This window comes from Ranitomeya imitator, chromosome 6, assembly GCF_032444005.1.
Source record: "Ranitomeya imitator isolate aRanImi1 chromosome 6, aRanImi1.pri, whole genome shotgun sequence".
NCBI classification, from domain to species: domain Eukaryota; kingdom Metazoa; phylum Chordata; class Amphibia; order Anura; family Dendrobatidae; genus Ranitomeya; species Ranitomeya imitator.
The window spans coordinates 254,254,409-254,277,131 of record NC_091287.1 but is presented as its reverse complement, the minus strand read 5'-3'; the positions used below and the strand labels follow the sequence as shown (position 1 = coordinate 254,277,131).

Below are 22,723 nucleotides of genomic sequence, written 5' to 3'. Positions count from 1 at the left end.
TCACCTTTATGAAAGACTCCTGTCCACAGACTCAATTAATTAGTCAGACTCTAACCTCTACAACATGGGCAAGACCAAAGAGCTTTATAAGGATGTCGGGGACAAGATCATAGACTTGCACAAAGCTGGAATGGGCTACAAACCATAAGTAAGACGCTGGGTGAGAAGGAGACAACTGTTTGTGCAACAGTAAGAAAATGAAAGAAATACAAAATGACTGTCAATCGACATCGATCTGGGGCACCATGCAAAATCTCACCTCTGGGGTATCCTTGATCATGAGGAATGTGAGAGATCAGCCTAAAACTACACAGGGTGAACTTGTTAATGATCTCAAGGCAGCTGGGACCACAGTCACCAACAAAACCATTGGTAACACATTATGCCGTAAAGGTTTAAAATCCTGCAGTGCCCACAAGGTCCCCCTGTTCAAAGAGGCACATGTGCAGGCCCGTCTGAAGTTTGCCAATGAACTCCTGGATGATTCTGTGAGTGATTTGGAGAAGGTGCTGTGGTCAGATGAGACAAAAATTGAGGTCTTTGTCATTAACTCAACTCGCCGTGTTCAGAGGAAGAAAAATGCTGCCTATGACACAAAGAACACCGTCCCCACTGTCAAGTATGGAGGTGGAAACATTATTTCTTGGGGGGTTTCTCTGCTAAGGGCACAGGGCTACTTCACCACATCAATGGGAGAATGGATGCAGCCATGTACCATAAATCCTGAGTGACAACCTCCTTCCCTCCACCAGGACAATAAAAATGGGTCAAGGCTGGGTCTTCCAGCAAGACAATGACTGAAAACATTCAGTCAACGCAACAAAGTGGCTCAAAAAGAAGCACATTAAGGTCATGGAGTGGCCTAGCTAGTCTCCAGACTTTAATCCCATAGAAAACTTATGGAGGGAGTTGAAGCTCCAAGTTGCCAAGGGACAGCCTCAAAATCTTAATGATTTAGAGAAGATCTGCAAAGAGGAGTCTAGCAAAATTCCTCTTGACATGTGCGCAAACCTCATCATCAACTACAAAAACCATCTGACTGCTGTGCTTGCCAACAAGGGTTTTGCCACCAAGTATTGTCTTGTTTGCCAGAGGGATAAAATACTTATTTCTCACTGCAAAATGCAAATCAATTTATATAAATGTATACAATGTGATTTTCTGGATTTTATTTTAGATATTCTCTCAATGTTAAAATTAAAATACCCTTAAAATTATAGACTCTTCATGTCTTTGTCAGTGGGCAAACTTACAAAATCAGCAAGGGATCAAATACTTATTTCCGCCACTGTACACATCACACAAGACATGGGGCTTCAGGATATACATCACATGAGACACGGTGCTGCGGTATATACAGAAAAGGAGAAACAGGGCTGTAGTATATACATCTCATGAAACTCTAGGGCAGCGGTATAGCCATCACAGGAGGTGCTGGAGCTACCGCTGCTGTCTTCTTCCATGGGACGGCAGCCATTGCGCGCTAACTCTGCCCACGGAGTACGTCCAGACACAGATATTGGTTAGTGTCCAGGTGTAATCCTTCATTGCACACGCAAACAGCGTTCAGTAGTGAGGCTGCGTGCTTGTAGAACAAGAACAAATTAAAAGGGCTGGCAGCTGTGAAAACGCAGTTGCTGGCTCGAGCACAGTGTTCCCTGGGAATATGCCTGGGCTAGAGAGAAAAAAAATTGCTCTCAGGCCTGAGGTTCCCTACTCTAAATAGAGGCTTGGAGCACACCCTGCTAAGATGATCTGTTGTGAATTCTGTGGCTGAATTCACTCCTGTGGTCACAAGTGGTATTGCAGCCTCTGGGCTTCCTCCCTCAGGTGTTTTGGTGAGCTCGTTGGCTGCCTTGCTATTTAACTCCACCTGAGTCTGTCTTCTTTGCTCCTTGTCAATGTTCCAGTGTTGGATCTGAGCTACTGCATCTTTCCTGTGGCCTGCTGCTCTGCTAGATAAGTGTTACTTTGTTTTTGTTTCCGTTTTTTCTGTCTAGCTTTGCTATTCTCTTTTGCTGGAAGCTCTGAGACGCAAAGGGTGCACCGCCGTGCCGTTAGTTCGGCACGGTGGGTCTTTTTGCCTCCCTTTGCGTGGTTTTGCTTTAGGGTGTTAGGCGCAATCCACTGCTGCTTTTAGTTGTGTGAGGATAGGTTCAGGTATTGCAGTCTGCAGAGATTCCACGTCTCAGAGCTTGTTCTATTGTTTTTGGGTTATTGCCATATCACTGTATGTGCGCTGATTACTACACACTGTGTTGCCTGATAGCACAGCATAACAATGATCATTTGATATGACAGAAATTGTGGGAGAACCGTAGCACAAATCTCAGCTTCCTGGAGCCAGTGATATTAGCTTTAATTAGAAAGAATAAAGCCGCACAGCAAGGTTTCTATATGAAGAGTTGTGTAGTTGTGTGAAGCTAGTGGTGTAGGCTTTCCTCCACGGATCAAAAATGGGAAGATAAGGGTGCTGTGAAAACACAAAGCAGATTGTCAGCATCAATGATGGCAGCGAACTTTGAATGTGACATAAGGGGGAGAATAAAAAAAAAAAATGATGTCACCTTTTGCATTTTTTGGGGGGGGGGGGGGGGGAACTTGGCTTTAAGTAGATCGGGTCATGGCTGTATTACATCAATCATCCCCCTCCATGTACATTTATACAATACATATGCCATTACGTGCAGCACAAGCCAATTTACCAGTAATTATCATGGATCTCCTCACTACACACCGAGAAAACATAAAATATCCCTCTATACTGTGAACTCTCCCCTGGCAGGATGGCATAGAGAGGCACATTACTTTGCTTGATAAATAATAAGCTGTGATTGTGAATTATTAATATCTCACCTATGATAAATCTGGGGTCATATGTCCAGTCAGGAGGGAGATCGGCGTACTTGCACAGATAGCTGCTCTGGAGGTATCCATTGCAACAGCAGAAGATCAGTGCTAGAGAAAATGAAGCTAGTGGTGTAGGCTTTCCCCCACGGATCAAAAATGGGAAGATAAGGGTGCTGTGAAAACACAAAGTAGATTGTCAGCATCAATGATGGCAGCGAACGTATCAATATAGCAGTTCTGGAGACCCCATGTGCCTTAATAAAATAAAAGCTTTCCAGATCTAATCCACAGAAGATTATATCATACTAGATGGCAGCCCGATTCTAAAGAATCAGGAGTCTAGAATCCATATATACTTTATTTAGTCAAATGTAAGAATAATACAATTAATAAATAATAGTAAGAAAGAACAAAAATAATAGGCAGTATATGGAGAAAACACCAAACAAAAGTTCAAAATTGGTGTGAAAATGTCACTGAACCACTTCACAACTAAATATATATATAGTTTTGGTAAATGGTATTATCATTTTTTTGACGAAATTCGGCAGGAGCTTGAAGAGCAACGTCACTGGGCCCGCCTCCACGCAGTAGAAACTTGCTGTGAGGTAAAAATTCAAAAATCACACCAAAATGGCAGGCGGAGTGTGTCACAGTACGGCACGTTTCTGATTGGTCGCTCGCAGCAGGCGGCAACCAATCAGACACTGGACACTGTTGACGTCACTTATCTCCGGACATTAGCTCCGGACATTAGCTCCGGACAGGAAGTTGGCACAAATTGCAGGAAGTAGTATTCTAGGCAATTATATATTAGATAGTGCACATGACATATAGCAGCAGTCGTGGGAGTTCCACAATGTCACCCTCAAATTGAGCACTGAAGCATGGCTTCATCATAAACTGTAAAGGGAAAATGAGCATTCAATGATGTTCCTCAGCTGCAAGTTCTTGTCCTGGGAAGTGACACACTGTGGAGGAGTATCTCGCCATAGTGTGGGACCTGCGGAAGCTGCAGCACTACCTGTATGGACGGAATTCCACCATAGTGACCTACCACAACCCTCTCTGCTGGCTGCACTGGATGGCTAGCGAAAATGGTAGACTACTGAGCTGGGGCTTGGCCCTCCAGAAGTAGGATTTTACCATTCATCACAAAAAGGGTAGCGAATGTGGCAACACTGATGGGCTGTCCCATCAGGGGGATGCCTTAGAACAGTGTTCCCCAACTCCGGTCCTCAAGAGCCACCAACAGGTCATGTTTTCAGGATTTCTTTAGTATTGCACAGGTGATAATTGCATCACCTGGACAGGCAAGCATTCAATCACCTGTGCAATACTAAGGAAATCCTTAAAACATGACCAGTTGGTGGCTCTTGAGGAACAGAGTTGGGGAACACTGCCTTAGAAGATGGCTGGCGGACCAATCTCTTAGATCATCTCGAGAGGAGAAGTGCCACTCTCAAATTTAGCATTTAAGCATGGCTTCATCATAAACTGTAAAGGGAACAAGGGATCAGATGGAGTACACAGTATTTGACCTCTCATATAATTGACATCAAAGAGTTGTGAACCCACTTAAGGGTAAGGTGTCCCAAAGGGCACTAAAAGCCATAACAATTCCTAGAACAAAAAACATTCCAGGACTACAGAAATCACATAATAGATTAAATGTTAATGAACTTTACTAAATAAAAAGATATAAAAACATAATAAAATACCAAGTTACCTGGTTGTTCTCTGACACACAGAGACTTATGGGCGGACATACCGCATGTGCAGCCTGTGCGGCTGCATCAGGGCCCATCCCCGAGGCTCCATCATGTACGGTGGGCAGAGAAAATAGTGGAGCTGCAGGAATCAGTCCTGCTTCCTGCCCACGCTTCCTCTCACACACACAGCAGCACTGTTGGATGCCGTAATCATTCAGCGGCCGGCTGTGCCAGAGAGAGGAAACTAACGGTGGCGGTGAGGCTTCAGCTGCGGGAGAGCATGCGGAGAGGCGAGAGGTGTGTATAGAGATGAGCGGTGGTGTGTATGTGCTTGCATGCACAGCGCTGCAGGGGAATGTGCAGAGAGGTGAATGGTGCTGTGTGCGTGTGTGTAGGTGGAGAAGAGGGCAATGATGGGGTAATGGGGAGAAGGCAATGATGGGGATGGTGGAGGAGGAAATGATGGAAGTGGTGGAATGGGCAAGGATGGGGATGGTGAGAGAGGAGGAAATGATGAACTTGGTGAAATGGGCAATGATGGTGGTGGGGAGAAGGCAATGGGGATGGTGGGGGAGGAGGAAATGATTGAGGTGGGGGAAAGGGCAATGAAGGGGTGGGGGAGAAGGCAATGATGGTGGTAGTGGAAAAGACTATGATGGGAGTGATGGAGAGGACAATGATGGGGTTGTAGGGGAGAAAGCAATGAGTGAGGCATGGAAAGGGCAATGATGGGGTGGTGGCGGAAAAAGCAATGATGGAGGTGGTGGTGGAAAGAACAATGATGGGGTCGTGGGGGAGAATGCAATGATGGTGGTGGAAAGGACAATGATGGGGTGGTGGGGGAGAATGCAATGATGGAGGAGGTGGAAAAGGCAATAAAGGGGAGTGGGGGAGGAGGAAATGATTGAGGTGGTGGAATGCGCAATGATGGGGTGTGGGAGGGGACAATAATGGGATGCGGGGGAAGAGGACAATAAGGGGTGTGGGGGATTGGGATGGGAGGAAGGAGGACTTATAATGGACTTAGGAACACTGGGAGGTGGAGGAAGACATTATTATCGCTTCTTATGTCTAACAGTCCCTTAGTATATAGTGTACTCACTTATGTCTAACATAGTCCCTTAGTAAATAGTGTACTCACTAATTTTGTATAACACCTTAAATAGTTACATAGTTTCCTCTTTTGTTATGTATAACACCGTCCCTTATTACGTACCATCCTCTCTAGTTATATATGGTGCCATCCCTTATTATATAGCACCCTCTGCTGTTATGTACAGTGCTGTCTCTTACATAGTGTAAACTTGTTAATGTTATTCACAGCCCCCTCTTTTATTACATAGTCCCCTCTCTTTTTTAAATACAAAATGATTGCTGATGGAGCAGTCGGTGACCAGACGACCAGTCCATCAGCTCCTCCATTAGAAAAGCTTTCCCGTGTCCATCAGCCATCATTGCATTATAGGCAAATTGACAGCTGCCAGATGTGAACAAGGGGGACTTAAAGAATGAGAGCGATGGCGCAAAAGAGTATATACCGATCAGTTGCTAAGGTGGGGCCCCGACATGAGATACTCACCACACATGGGGATATGAACACACACACAAAATGCGCCACACACTACCACGTGCTTGAACACATACCACCCTCAGCACACATTTCACCACACATACACCAACCTCGCCACATAAAAGTCGAAACACAAAAGTCGCCATTCAAAACTCGCCATGCGCAAAACTCGCCACATGCAAAAACTAAGCTCACGCAAAACTCGCCACAAGTGCAAAACTCACCTCATGGAAAACTCGCCACACGCAAAACTTGCACACGCGGAAAAATTGCCATATGCACAAAATTTGCAACACATGCAAAAGTTGCCTCACACAAAACTTGCACATACTCAAAAGGCACCAGACATAAAACTCACCACGCGCAAAACTCGCCATGCGCAAAACTTGCTGCACACAACTTGCTACACTAACCTGTTACATGCAACTCGACACACAAAAAGTTGCTACACGCATGTTGCCACACAAAACTCATCTCACAAAAGTCGCTACATGCATGTCGCCACACACAACTCAACACACACAACTTGACAAACGAAACTCGCCCTAAAACACACACAAGTCTGGTATTAGCCTTCAAAAATAAAAATCTGATTAATAAGCAGACAAACTACAAGAGCAACAAATGTACCATATAGGAAAGACAGCAGCTGTCAGTCACATGACCTGTCTATTATGTGTATGTGTGAGCTAATATATACTGCCTGGGGGAGGGCTTCCTGTTGGCTGGGGATATATCAGGCTGCCAATTTATCTTACAAATACTGAGGTAAAAATACTGAGCAAATAACGTGTTAACGAGGTCTAATACAGGAGATCACACAGGTATATACTATATACAGGGGAGATGACACACAGATATATACTATATACAGGAGAGATAACACACAGGTATATACTATATAGAGGAGGAGATGACATACAGGTACATACTATATACAGGAGGAGATGACATACAGGTATATACTAAATGCAGGAGGAGATGACACACAGGTATATACTATATACAGGAGCAGATTACCTACAGGTATATACTATATACAGGAGGAGATGACATACAGGTATATACTATATATAGGAGGAGATGACATACAGGTATATACTATATACAGGGGAGATGACACACAGCAGGTATATACTATATACAGGGGAGATGACATACAGGTATATACTATATACAGGAGATGACATACAGGTGTATACTATATATAAGGGAGATTACAAACATGTATATACTGAGGTGAAAATGAGAGGTGTGAGGTGAAAATGAAAAGGTGTGAGTGCAAAATGAGTGGAGTGAGGGAAAATAGTGTAGTGATAGGAAAATGACAGATGTGAGGTCGAAATGACAAGTGTTAGGGGGGAATGAGAGGAGTGAGGGAGAAAATGAGAGATGTGAGGGGAAAAATGAGAGGCGTGATGGGAAAATAAGAGAAGTGACATGCTATAACTAACCACAGATATTTACTTTGCCCAGGCAACGCCGGGCTCTTCAGCTAGTATATATATATATATATATATATATATATATATATATATATATATATATATATATATATATATATATATATATACACATATACAGTACAGAGCAAAAGTTTGGACAGACCTCATTTAAAGATTTTTCTGTATTTTCATGACTTTGAAAATTGTAAATTCACACTGAAGGCATAAAAGTATGAATTAACACATGTGGAATTATACACTTAAAAAAAAGTGTGAAACAAGTGAAAATATGTCTTATATTCTAGGTTCTTCAAATTAGCCACCTTTTGCTTTGATGACTGCTTTGCACACTCTTGGCATTCTCTTGATGAGCATCAAGAGGTAGTCACCAAAAATAGTTTTCACTTCACAGGTGTGCCCTGTCAAGTTTAATAAGTGGGATTTATTGCCTTATAAATGGGGTTGGGACCATCAGTTGTGTTATGCAGAAGTCTGGTGGATACACAGCTGATAGTCTTACTGAATAGACTGTTAGAATTTGTATTATGGCAAGAAAAAAGCAGCTAAGTAAAGAAAAACGAGTGGCCATCTTTACTTTAAGAAATGAAGGTCAATCAGTCCGAAAAATTGGAGATTAGATTGTAAATTAGAGACCAGGTCAATGCCACACAGAGTTCTAGCAGCAGACACATCTCTACAACAACTGTTAGGAGGAGACTTTGTGCAGCAGGCCTTCATGGTAAAATAGCTGCTAGGGAACCACTAAGGACAGACAACAAGCAGAAGAGACTTGTTTGGGCAAAAGAACACAAGGAATGGACATTAGACCAGTGGAAATCTGTGCTTTGGTCTGAGGAGTCCAAATTTTAGATCTTTGGTTCCAACCACTGTGTCTTTGTTTACGCAGAAAAGGCGAACGGATGAACTCTACATGACTGGTTCCCAGCGTGAAGCATGGAGGAGGAGGTGTGATGGTGTGGGGGTGCTTTGCTGGTGGCACTGTTGGGGATTTATTCAAAATTGAAGGCATACTGAACCAGCATGGCTACCACAGCATCTTGCAGCAGCATGCTATTCTATCCGGTTTGTGTTTAGTTGGACTATCATTTATTTTTCAACAGGACAATGACCCCTCCAGGCTGTGTAAGGGCTATTTGACCAAGGAGAGTGATGGGGTGCTACGCCAGATGACCTGGCCTCCACAGTCACCAGACCTGAACCCAATCGAGATGGTTTGGGGTGAGCTGGACCGCAGAGTGAAGGCAAAAGGGCCAATAAGTGCTAAGCATCTCTGGGAACTCCTTCAAGATTGTTGGAAGACCATTTCCGGTAACTACCTCCCTCTTGAAGCTCATCAAGAGAATGACAAGAGTGTGCAAAGTAGTCATCAAAGTAAAAAGTGGCTACTTTGAAGAACCTAGAATATAAGACATATGTTCAGTTGTTTCACACTTTTTGTTAAGTATATAATTCCACGTGTGTTAATTATAGTCCTAATGTCTTCAGTATGAATGTACAATTTTCATAGTCATGAAAATACAGAAAAATCTTTAAATGAGGTGTGTCCAAACTTTTGCTCTGTACAGTATAATTATATATATATATATATATATATATATATATATATATATATATACACACATACATATACATATATATACATATATACACACACATATATATATACACACATACATACTCCAGTACAAAACCCTAACCATGGCATACAAAGCCATCCACAACCTGTCTCCCGATACTTACCTGCACGCAACCTCCGATTCTCACAAGATCTCCTTCTCTACTCCCCTCTTATCTCCTCTTCCCACAATCGCATTCAAGATTTCTCTCGCGCATCACCCCTACTCTGGAACTCTACCACAACATATCAGACTATTGCCTGCCATCGAAACCTTCCAAAAGAACCTGAAGACCCATCTCTTCCGACAAGCCTACAACCTGCAGTAACCACCAATCGACCAAACCACTGCACGACCAGCTCTACCCTCACCTACTGTATCCTCACCCATCCCTTGTAGATTGTGGGCCATCTCAGGCAGGGCCCTCTCCTACTGTACCAGTCCTGACTTGTATTGTTTAAGATTATTGTACTTGTTTTTACTATGTGTACCCCTCATCACATGTAAAGCGCCATGGAATAAATGGTGTAATAATAATAAAAATTTAATACATATCTTTGTCGCCATAAAAGGAAGGGGGCCCAGACATTTCTTGCACAGGGGCCCCAAGCTGTCAGTGTCCGCCCCTGCAGGGACTGATATATTCTAAATGATAAAGTCTTTCATCCAACCTCACCACCTAAATCTGACAGCCCCCAACTCAGGCTTTAATTGGGACGAGTAAGTAACTGGGTAAGTAGTGTGAATAATCTAGAAAAGGTTGTCTGGAAGGTTAAATAAGACTTTGCTGAGTGGTGATGCATTTATTATAAATTGACTCAGTCAGCATAAAATAACTTGTCAAAGGAAACACAGGCATTCGGTGATCCATATGAGTGGCCAAAGAGTTTGATGCATCTTCCGTCCCATTGGTTCACTGTGTACAGTATATATGCCCTCTGGAGATAGACTAGAGCAGGGAAAGGGAGAAACCAGCATTGGACTAGTCATCCAAGAAATATTGGCCCCGATTCATCAAAGCTTTCATGCCAGAATTCTGGTGGAAAAAAAAAAAAGAGCCATGAAATGTCACATTATTTTTTCGCAACTCAAAGCTTCGTACACCATTTTCACCTAGCTCTGTCACAGTGGGCAGAGCTGGGTCATAGCGACCGCTGCTCAAATTCATGATGAGCAGTGGCGGCATTCACTACACCACATATCTTACTCCAGCAGGGACTGGAGTAGGATTTGTGGCGAGGTGCACATGAAGAAGCATGCCACTTGTTCGACCACTGAATCATTAAGAGGCATATACTTCTATGAATTAGGACCATCTGACTCCAGGCATGTCCTCTCATCAAGACTGGCGTGAACAATGCCGGTCTTGATGAATAGGGGCCATAGTCCCAGGATGGGGTTTCAAAGTACTCTGAAATGCCAGAGTATAATATACACAGCTACAATAACAGAGCTGTGTCTGATTCATGTTGCCTGTGGTTTGGACAGAATTAATTTGATGACACTTTCCCTTTAAATGGATACGGTTAACTGGGAAAAAAAAAAAATCAGTTGGGACTTTTTTATTATATACAGAGGTAAAATTAATATTAGACCTTATTCACAAACATGATTTTCTTTTTTTTTTTTACATACGAGAAAAACAGTTTACGCTGGTTCATTTTTGTCAAGAACCGTATTTTTCTGACTAGACGACACACCTAGGTTTAGGAGGAGGAAATTAGAAAAAATTCAAAGCAAAAAATGTGGTCAATTCTGCACCAATATCCCTTATCCTGGTATGCATGGCCTCCTCATGCCCATTCTGGTATGTACGGTCCCCTCATCCCCATCCTGGTATGCACGGTGCCCTCATCCCTATCCTGCTATGTATGGCCCCATCAGAAAAATATAAAAAACAAACATAAACCATTATACTTACACTAGCTATTGAACCCGTTCTACGCCCGGGTGGCGAGCATTTATATTGGTATATGGTCTCCATCCTGGTATGTGCTGCTCCATCCTGCGCCCCCATCCTGTCATGTGCTGCTTCCATCCTGCACCCCCATCCTGTCATGTGCTGCTCCCATCCTGCGCCCCCATTCTGACATGTGCTGCTCCCATCCTGCGCCCCCATTCTGACATGTGCTGCTCCCATCCTGCGCCCCCATTCTGACATGTGCTGCTCCCATCCTGCGCCCCCATTCTGTCATGTGCTGCTCCCATCCTGTGCCCCCATTCTGACATGTGCTGCTCCCATCCTGCGCCCCCGTTCTGACATGTGCTGCCTCATCGTGCGCCCCCGTTCTGTCATGTGCTGCTCCCATCCTGCACCCCCCGTTGTCATGTGCTGCTCCCATCCTGCACCCCCCTGTTCTGTCCTGTGCTGCTCCCATCCATATGCCCCATACGCTGCTCCATAAAGGTTTATGGCCCCCATAAGATGCTCCATATTATATGCCCTGTACACTGCTCCATAAAGGTTTATGGCTCCCATAAGATGCTCCATAGTATATGCCCCCGTACACTGCTCCATTATGGTTGATGGCCCCATAAGATGCTCCATAGTATATGCCCCCGTACACTGCTCCATTATGGTTGATGGCCCCCATAAGATGCAATATCATATAAACTATCCTAAAATCATAAATCTTTATTGATTGAACCCATACGTTGGTTCACACCACAGAACGGACAAAAATAGCAAAACAAAAAATACTGTGCTCAAAAACAAACACTAAGTTTAAAAATGGGGTATACTGTGTATCCCTAGTGAGCACTACACTCACAACCTGCCTGGCTGTGGGGGTTGGCACCCTACAGGGAAACGTTATGGCGCCCCCACTCCGCGGCGGCTGTCCCTGGATGTCCTGATATACCCTATGATACCACGGGGCACCCACTACCCACAGCCTAGGACCCACTGCAGGCTAAACAAAGATACTCCTGCACTAAAGGAATACTAGATCCCCATGTATAAAAACAAATATAAAGAACACAGAAGGCAAACAAGCAGTGACGTGCTATTGAGGAAGTCTTTTTGGGGCACAGTCTTTTATAGGTTAATTACACCAGTTATGGCTAATTCCACCAACTATGGCTGAACCGACTGAACAAGGTCACCCAGAGATACATAAATGTGTGACCATATGCATCGATATCATAGTCCAGACACTTATCTCCCTCCATGCGTCGTTTGCCACAGACCACAGCGCCCCCAGACCACAGGCCCCCATAAGATGCTCCATAGTATATGCCCCCGTACACTGCTCCATTATGGTTGATGGCCCCCATAAGATTCTCCATATTATATGCCCCCGTACACTGCTCCATTATGGTTTATGGCCCCCATAAGATGCTCCATATTATATGCCCCCGTACACTGCTCCATTATGGTTGATGGCCCCCATAAGATGCTCCATAATATATGCCCCATATGCTGCTGCGATATATATATATAAAAAAAAAAAATACCATACTCACCTATCGTCGCTGGGCGCCGAGTGCTGGAGGGCATGAGCAGGCGGGGACACCGGCGCGCTGTGGGGGTCAGGTGCCGGAGTCGCCGCCAGCTCAGGCCCCTCAGCACTTGCTATACTCACCTGTTTGTCCCGTTCCAGCGCTGCACGCCGCTCTCTTCCGGGTCCTCTGGCTGTGACTGTTCAGTTAGAGGGCGGCACGCATTAAGCGCGTCATCGCGCCCTCTGAACTGTGAACGTCACAGGCAGAGGACCGGGACACGGAGACGGAGCCGCACGCAGCGCTGGAACGGTGGACAGGTGAATATACTCACCCTCCTGGCGGTCCCTGCCTCTCCTTTGGAGATCGCGGTGTGCGTTCAGTGTTTACGCATACCGCGATCTCCTGGGAGCGTCACTCTGTGGGGTCCAGACTGCGCCGGCGCTTGCGCAGTCTATAAAGGCTTCGGACAAAGTGACGCTCCCAGCGTTATATTATAGATTTCTGCACTCTCTCGCAGCAAATTGTTCCAATGCCAGTAGCTGATTTATGCTTGTAAGCAGTGCATGGCAGCAACATTGCTTACAACCCGAGGACAGCTGCCAGAATACTCGCTGCTCTCCACGCCTGGACTAAGTGCGTGGAGAGAAGTGAATATTCATTGCTCTTTAGTAGCGGGCATAGTGTTAGCCACAGCCGCCAGCTTCCTTGCAGCTACCAGGTGTTCACGTGTGCCTGCTACTAAAGGGAATGAATATTCACAGCACTGCACACCTATAGGAGTGTAGAGCAGTGAATATTTATTGCCTTAAGTAGCGGGCACACGCAAAAGCCCGGCAGTTGTAGGAAGCCAGCTATTAAAGAGAAATTAATAATTACTGCCCTCCACACCCATGGGTGTGGAATGCAGTGAATATTCATTTCTTTTTAGCAGTGCTCTCGCTGTTATTAGGGGCACGGGCGTATGGTGATTGGAGTAGTAGTCCCATGAGCCAACGCCAGTGACCGGTGGCCAACTTTTTATCTCCGATCACAGCCGCGGCTCTCTGATCGGCAGTAATTATTTTACCGCAGATCAGAGATGCCAATGTTGCCGGCCCTAAGATGTCATCCAACTTTTTTCCAAACTAAATTTGGTCATTACACGGTATACCACACAATTTTTTTTTATTGTAGATCTTCTGGAGAGCCCTTGAGCCACAAGGACCATCTTGCTGCATTGGACAGTCCGGCAGACCTAGTTGCCAGTCTCACAGAGTCAGCGGCTGTGTCCGCTAAGAATGCTGCAGCTCTGTGCAACAAGGGCAGGTTGGACAAAATCTTATTTCTTGAGGTTTAACTTTCCAACCAGTCCTCCAGCTGTTGCAGCCAAAGCATAAGGGAACTTGTGGTACAAGTTCTGTCAATTCCCGGTTTCAAACCTGTTGCTGTCGCCTCTCATGTGTGCCTTAGATAGGTGTCTGCTTTCTTGTCTAATGGGTCCCTGAGCACCCCTGAATCCTCAAAGGGTAGCGCTGACCTCTTTGATTATCTTGATGCAACGCCATCGATTTCTAGGGACCTGATCCCATAAATCCAAATTTTATTCCTCATAAGCAGGGGTGGGCAATTAATTTTCCAGAGGGGCCATATGAGAGACCAGGACTGTTGTGAAGGGCTGAACTAATAGCTTGAAATTAATTCTACTCAATATTAATTTATTAATATTAATTGTATCACTTAATATTGAGCATAATTAAGTATGCTGACAACCCCTATATACAGTGGGGCAAAAAAGTATTTAGTCAGTCAGCAATAGTGCAAGTTCCACCACTTAAAAAGATGAGAGGCATCTCTAATTTACATCATAGGTAGACCTCAACTATGGGAGACAAACTGAGAAAAAAAATCCAGAAAATCACATTGTCTGTTTTTTTAACATTTTATTTGCATATTATGGTGGAAAATAAGTATTTGGTCAGAAACAAACAATCAAGATTTCTGGCTCTCACAGACCTGTAACTTCTTCTTTAAGAGTCTCCTCTTTCCTCCACTCATTACCTGTAGTAATGGCACCTGTTTAAACTTGTTATCAGTATAAAAATACACCTGTGCACACCCTCAAACAGTCTGACTCCAAACTCCACTATGGTGAAGACCAAAGAGCTGTCAAAGGACACCAGAAACAAAATTGTAGCCCTGCACCAGGCTGGGAAGACTGAATCTGCAATAGCCAACCAGCTTGGAGTGAAGAAATCAACAGTGGGAGCAATAATTAGAAAATGGAAGACATACAAGACCACAGATAATCTCCCTCGATCTGGGGCTCCACGCAAAATCCCACCCCGTGGGGTCAGAATGATCACAAGAATGGTGAGCAAAAATCCCAGAACCACGCGGGGGGACCTAGTGAATGAACTGCAGAGAGCTGGGACCAATGTAACAAGGCCTACCATAAGTAACACACTACGCCACCATGGACTCAGATCCTGCAGTGCCAGACGTGTCCCACTGCTTAAGCCAGTACATGTCAGGGCCCGTCTGAAGTTTGCTAGAGAGCATTTGGATGATCCAGAGGAGTTTTGGGAGAATGTCCTATGGTCTGATGAAACCAAACTGGAACTGTTTGGTAGAAACACAACTTGTCGTGTTTGGAGGAAAAAGAATACTGAGTTGCATCCATCAAACACCATACCTACTGTAAAGCATGGTGGTGGAAACATCATGCTTTGGGGCTGTTTCTCTGCGAAGGGGCCAGGACGACTGATCCGGGTACATGAAAGAATGAATGGGGCCATGTATCGTGAGATTTTGAGTGTAAACCTCCTTCCATCAGCAAGGGCACTGAAGATGAAACGTGGCTGGGTCTTTCAACATGACAATGATCCAAAGCACACCGCCAGGGCAACGAAGGAGTGGCTTCGTAAGAAGCATTTCAAGGTCCTGGAGTGGCCTAGCCAGTCTCCAGATCTCAACCCTATAGAAAACCTTTGGAGGGAGTTGAAAGTCCGTGTTGCCAATCGAAAAGCCAAAAACATCACTGCTCTACAGGAGATCTGCATGGAGGAATGGGCCAACATACCAACAACAGTGTGTGGCAACCTTGTGAAGACTTACAGAAAACGTTTGACCTCTGTCATTGCCAACAAAGGATATATTACAAAGTATTGAGATGAAATTTGGTTTCTGACCAAATACTTATTTTCCACCATAATATGCAAATAAATTGTTAAAAAAAACAGACAATGTGATTTTCTGGATTTTTTTTTCTCAGTTTGTCTCCCATAGTTGAGGTCTACCTATGATGTAAATTACAGACGCCTCTCATCTTTTTAAGTGGTGGAACTTGCACTATTGCTGACTGACTAAATACTTTTTTGCCCCACTGTATCTTTGAACCCCCCCACAGCCCCTTATATACAGCATGAGCCTCACACAGCCTACTACATATGCGGCATGAGCCCCACACAGATTCTCTATATACAGATGAGCCTTACACATCATCCCTATAAAACCCCTGGCAAAAATTATGGAATCACCGATCTTGGAGGATGTTCATTCAGTTGTTTAATTTTGTAGAAAAAAGCAGATCACAGACATGGCACAAAACTAAAGTCATTTCAGATGACAACTTTCTGGCTTTACGAAACACTAAAAGAAATCAAGAACAAAAATGTGGTAGTCAGTAATGGTTACTTTTTTTTTAACCAAGCATAGGGGAAAAATTATGGGATCACTCTATTCTGAGGAAAAAAATTATGGAATCACCCTGTAAATTTTCATACCCAAAAATAACATCTGCATCAAATTAGATCTGCTCGTTAGTCTGCATCTAAAAAGGAGTGATCACACCTTGGAGAGCTGTTGCACCAAGTGGGCTGACATGAATCATGGCTCCAACACGAGACATGTCAATTGAAACAAAGGAGAGGATTATCAAACACTTAAAAGAGGGTAAATCATCACACAATGTTGCAAAAGATGTTGGTTGCTCACAGGCAGCGGTGTCTAAAATCTGGAACAAATACAAACAACATGGGAAGGTTGTTAAAGGCAAACATACTGGTAGACCAAGGAAGACATCAAAGAGTCATGACTGGAAACTTAAAGCAATATGTCTGCAAAACAGGAAATGCACAGCAAAACAAATGAGGAACGAATGGGTGGAAACTGGAGTCAACGTCTGTGACCGAACTGTAAGAAACCACCTAAAGGAAATGGGATTCACATACAGAAAAGCTAAACGAAAGCCATCATTAACACCTAAACAGACAAAAACAAGGTTACAATGGTTTAAGGAAAAGTAATCGTGGACTGTGGATGACTGGATGAAAGTCATATTCAGTGATGTATCATGAATCTGCATTGGGCAAGGTGATGATGCTGGAACTTTTGTTTGGTGCCGTTCCAATGAGATTTATAAAGATGACTGCCTGAAGAGAATATGCAAATTTCCAAAGTCATTGATGATATGGGGCTGCATGTCAGGTAAAGGCACTGGGGAGATGGCTGTCATTACATCTTCAATAAATGTACAAGTTTATGTTGATATTTTGGACACTTTTCTTATCCCATCAATTGAAAGGATGTTTGGGGATGATGAAATCATTTTTCAAGATGATAATGCATCCTGCCATAGAGCGAAAACTGTGAAAACATTCCTTGAAAAAAGACACATAAGGTCAATGTTATGGCCTACAAATAGTCCGGATCTCAATCCAATTGAAAAACTTTGGTGGAAGTTGAAGAAAATGGTCCATGAAAAGGCTCCAACCTGCAAAGCTGATCTGGCAACGGCAATCAGAGAAAGTTGGAGCCAGATTGATGAAGAGTACTGTTTGACACTCATTAAGTCCATGCCTCAGAGACTGCAAGCTGTTAGAAAAGCCAGAGGTGGTGCAACAAAATACTAGTGATGTTCTGGAGTGTTTTTTTGTTTGTTTTTCATGATTCCATAATTTTTTCCTCAGAATTGAGTGATTCCATAATTTTTCTCTTATGCTTGGTTAAAAAAGTAACCATTACTGACTACCACATTTTTTGTTCTTGATTTATTTTAGCGTTTCTTAAAGCTAGAAAGTTGCCATTTGAATTGACTTTAGTTTTGTACCATGCCTGTGATCTGCTTTTTTTCTACAAAATTAAACAACTGAATGAACATCATCCAAGGCAGGTAATTCCATAATTTTTACCAGGGGCTGCATACGGCATGAGCCCCACACAGCCATCCCATGTACGGCATGAGCCCCACACAGCCTCCCCATGTATAGAATGAGCCCCACACAGCCTCCCCATGTATAGAATGAGCCCTACAGCCTCCCCATGTACAGCATGAGCCCCACACAGCCTCCCCATGTATAGAATGAGCCCCACACAGCCTCCCCATGTACAGCATGAGCCCCACACAGCCTCCCCATGTACTGCATGAGCCCCATACAGCCTTCTTATATACAGCATGAGCCCCAGTCTCTCCACATACTGAATGAGGCCCCACACAGCCTCCCATATACTGCAGGAGACCCCCATAGCTTCCCCATATACCGAATGAGCGCCACAGAGCCTCCCCATATATTGCATGACAATATACAGCCTTTCCAAGGCCTCCCCATGTGCAGCAAGACACCACCATAGCTTCCCTGTGTGCAGCAGGACACCCCCTTAGCCTCCCCATGTGCTGCATGTCACCCCCATTGAATCCCCATGTTCACCCCCCATAGAATACCCATGTTCATATACATGAAAAAAAAAAAACACCAAATACTCACCTTGGTCCCATTCCCAGGCGCTATGCTTCTGTTTCTGTCTCCGATGCGCCGACTCTCCGGCGGTACACAGCTGACGCGATGACATGACGTCATCGTGTCAGCTGTTTCACACGCTGATTGGTGGAGGAAGTGGCCAGAGGCCCCTCGTCCACCAATGCTGACTGCAGGAGACAGAGAGCGAGCGGGCGGATACGGTGCGGCCCGCAGACCTCAGGTTCAGCCCCACAGCTGTCTCGGTCCGCGGGCTGGCCTGAGACAGCCAGAGGGCCGGATGTGGCCCGTGGGCTGCACTTTGCCAGGTCTGCTCAAAAGCATATCTCCTTTTTGAGGATGAGGGCAAAGCACCAGTCTTTTCCGGTTTCCCCCACTCTCTAATAATGAGTGCCTGGATCTTACTAATGACTGGAAGGGGGCATTTTTTTTCTCCTCTAACCCTCCAATCATCAAGTACTCTAAGGATTTAGCCATCTTCTCCTCTAAGCTCATTGTTGATCAAATGGCTTTAAAAGTGAACCTGTCAGAAGGATTGTGCTCCTTAACCTACAGACACTGTCAGGTCGACGTCGTTATACTGATTAATATTATACCTTGGTTGATGAAATCCCTCTTATGGTTGATTCTTGTTCTCCGGGGCGGCCTGTTGAGGGGTCTTTATGTGGTGCTCTGCTTACATATTCATCTGTATGGCTTATGACAGTTCACTGACGCCTCAGTGACCTGCCCCCTATTTTACATACGGAATATAATATACACTGCTCAAAAAATAAAGGGAACACTAAAATACCACATACTAGATATCACTGAATAAAATATTCCAGTTGCAAATCTTTATTCATTACATAGTGGAATGTGTTGAGAACAGTAAAACATAAAAATTATCAAAGGAAATCAAAATTGACATCCTATGGAGGTCTGGATTTGGAATGATACTCAAAATCAAAGTGGAAAATGAAGTTACAGGCTGATCCAACTTCAGTGGAAATTCCTCAAGACAAGGAAATGATGTTCAGTTGTGTGTGTTGCCTCCACGTGCCTGTATGACCTCCCTACAATGCCTGGGCATGCTCCTGATGAGGAAGTGGATGGTCTCCTGAGCGATCTCCTCCCAGACCTGGACTAAAGCATCCGCCAACTCCTCGACAGTCTGTGATGCAACGTGACGTTGGTGGATGGTGCGAGACATGATGTCCCAGATGTGTTCGGATTCAGGTCTGGGGAATGGGCGGGCCAGTCCATAGCATCAATGCCTTCATCTTGCAGAAACTACTGACACACTCCAGCCACACGAGGTCTGGCACTGTCCTGCATTAGGAGGAACCCAGGGCCAACCGCACCAGCATATGGTCTCACAAGGGGTCTGAGGATCTAATCTCGATACCTAATGACAGTCAGGCTACCTCTGGCGAGTACATGGAGGGCTGTGCGGCCCTCCAAAAAAATGCCAACCCACACCATTACTGACCCACTGCCAAACTGGTCATGCTGAAGGATGTTGCAGGCAGCAGATCATTCTCCACGGTGTCTCCAGACTCTGTCACATGTGCTCAGTGTGAACCTGCTTTCATCTGTGAAGAGCACAGGGTGCCAGTGGCGAATTTGCCAATCCTGGTGTTCTGTGGCAAATGCAAAGCATCCTGTACGGCGTTGGGCTGTGAGCATAAGCCCAAACGGTGGACGTCGGGCACTCAGGCCATCCTCATGGAGTCGGTGTCTAACCGTTTGTGCAGACACATGCACATTTGTGGCCTGCTGGAGGTCATTTTGCAGGGCTCTGGCAGTGCTCCTCCTGTTCCTCCTTGCACAAAGGTTGAGCAGTAGCGTTCCTGCTGCTGGGTTGTTGCCCTCCTATGGCCCCCTCCACATCTCCTGATGTACTGGCATGTCTCCTGGTAGCGCCTCCAGCCTCTGGACACTACGCTGACAGACACAGCAAACCTTGTCACAGCTCACATTGATGTGCAATCCTGGATGAGCTGCACTACCTGAGCCACTTGTGTGTGTTGTTGAGTCCGTCTCATGCTACCACGAGTGTGCAAGCACAACCAACATTCAAAAGTGACCAAAATAGCAGCCAGACAGCATTGGCACGGACATGTGGTCTGTGGTCCCCACCTGCAGAACCACTCCTTTATTGAGTGTGTCTAGATAATTGTGAATAATTTCCATCTGTTCTCTATTTCATTTGCACAATAGCATGTGAAACTCATTGCGAAACAGTGTTGCTTCCTAAGTGGACAGTTTGATATAATAGAAGTTTGATTTACGTGGAGTTATATTCTGTTGTTTAAGTGTTCCCTTTATTTTTTTGAGCAGCGTATTTAAATAAAAATAAAAAAAATTCACATTCAGCAGGCAGGTGCTGGCCGTGGCAACTGCACTCTATCATGATCACATCTATAATATCCATTTAATTATTTTGTGATATAAATTTAAAAAAAAAATATTCTCACTCAAAATGGTGACGGCCGCGCCTGCACAGTAGCATGTATCGGCAATCTGATAGATGCTATTGTGCAGTGCCACTATCTTGGTGGAGACAATTTTTTTCCCCCCTCTAGCAAAATGGCACCGGTGGTTGCTACTGCGCAGACGGCGCCATTTTGAGTGTTTTTTTTTCTGAATAAATTGTTATCACCAAATGAAATAACTAAATGGACATTATAGATGCGATCATGCTACAAACGCAGGCGCCTCCTGCCTGCTGAAAGTGATTTTTTTTTTCCAAAGCAAATTATATTCAGTATGTAAAATGATCAGTGGACTGTCATAAGCCATACAAGTGAATATCTAAGCAGAGCACCACATAAAGACCACCCCCCACAGGCCGCCCCTGAGCACGAGCATATCATTAACTGGAAACTGAAAATAAAGATGAAAGAACAGCCACAAGACGGATTTCATCACCCAGGTATCATGTTAATCAGTATAACGGCGCCGACCTGACACTGTGTGTAGGTTACTGTGCACAATCCTACTGACAGGTTCACTTTAAGTAGCTTATCTGTATCCTCCACCGGGAAGACCGATCTGCCCTCCATATCACTGTCCAAGGAGTAAGAGGACAAGGACTCCCTAAGGTATTGTGCTTCTGATAATGGAGAGCTGTCAGAGTTTTTTCTTCCTTTATTTAATAGGGTTGTTAGGGAGCCCTCCACTTCAAATCTGATGACAGACTTAGGGTACCGTCACACTATACGATTTACCTACGATCACGACCAGCGATATATGACCTGGCCGTGATCGTAGGTAAATCGTAGTGTGGTCGCTGGGGAGCTGTCACACAGACAGCTCTCCAGCGACCAACGATGCCGAGGTACCCGGGTAACCAGGGTAAACATCGGGTTACTAAGCGCAGGACCTCGCTTAGTAACCCGATGTTTACCCTGGTTACCAGCGTAAAAAAAAACAAACAGCACATACTTACATTCTGGTGTCCGTCAGGTCCCTTGCCGTCTGCTTCCCGCATTCACTGACTGCCGGCCGTAAAGTGAAAGTGAAAGCACGTCACCGCTGTGCTCTGCTTTCACTTTACAGCCAGCAGTCACTGAGTGCGGGAAGCAGACGGCAAGGGACCTGATGGACACCAGAATGTAAGTATGTGCTGTTTGGTTTTTTTTTAGTTTTACGCTTGTAACCAGGGTAAACATCGGGTTACTAAGCGCGGTCCTGCGCTTAGTAACCCGATGTTTACCCTGGTTACAAGCGAACGCATCGCTAGATCGCATCGCTAGATCGGTGTCACACACACCGATCTAGCGATGCCAGCGGGAGATCCAGCGACAAAAGAAAGTTCTAAACGATCTGCTACGACGTACGATTCTCAGCAGGATCCCTGATCGCTGCTGCGTGTCAGACACAGCGATATCGTAACGATATCGCTGGAACGTCATGAATCGTACCGTCGTAGTGATCGAAATGGCAGTGTGTGACGGTACCCTTAGGGCTTGCTGCAAAGTCAGGGGTCTCCTCACTATTAGTCCTGTGGATGCAGTCGGTGCAGAGATCTTTCTGCCAGTACACTGCTAGCGGGTTTTTGCATAGTGCACACTCCCTGTTCCTCTTCTTAGCTCTACCTTTTCTAAGGCTCTCCTAGTGATTTAAACAACCAATATGGGACCTATTAACAAATGGTGACATTCACGAAGATCACTCACCATCCGCTCTCACTTAAAAGTACCGGATTCGAAGGCTGTTATGGAACAAGTAACGCATCCTCTCTGGACAACGAGGAGTCTTGAGATGCTCTGTTTCTAGCTGGGATGGCTGCTGCTCCTGCCACTGGAACAGCTGCCTCCCCTGTGTCTATGTTGATGGTGAGCTGGTG

General features: G+C 44.9%; 1 protein-coding gene across 2 annotated transcripts in view; it reads right to left on the bottom strand.

Annotated features, from left to right (window-relative positions):
- SRD5A1 (steroid 5 alpha-reductase 1) overlaps positions 1-22,723 on the bottom strand; it is a 57,860-nt gene that overhangs the window by 19,677 nt on the left and 15,460 nt on the right. For both annotated transcript variants that reach the window (XR_011314045.1, XM_069730583.1), the window contains exon 2: positions 2,857-3,023. Coding sequence is in view for 1 of the 2 variants with exons in the window: in XM_069730583.1 (XP_069586684.1) it covers positions 2,857-3,023 (167 nt within the window). In the remaining variant the exon portion in view is untranslated. The remainder of the gene's footprint in view (positions 1-2,856; positions 3,024-22,723) is intronic.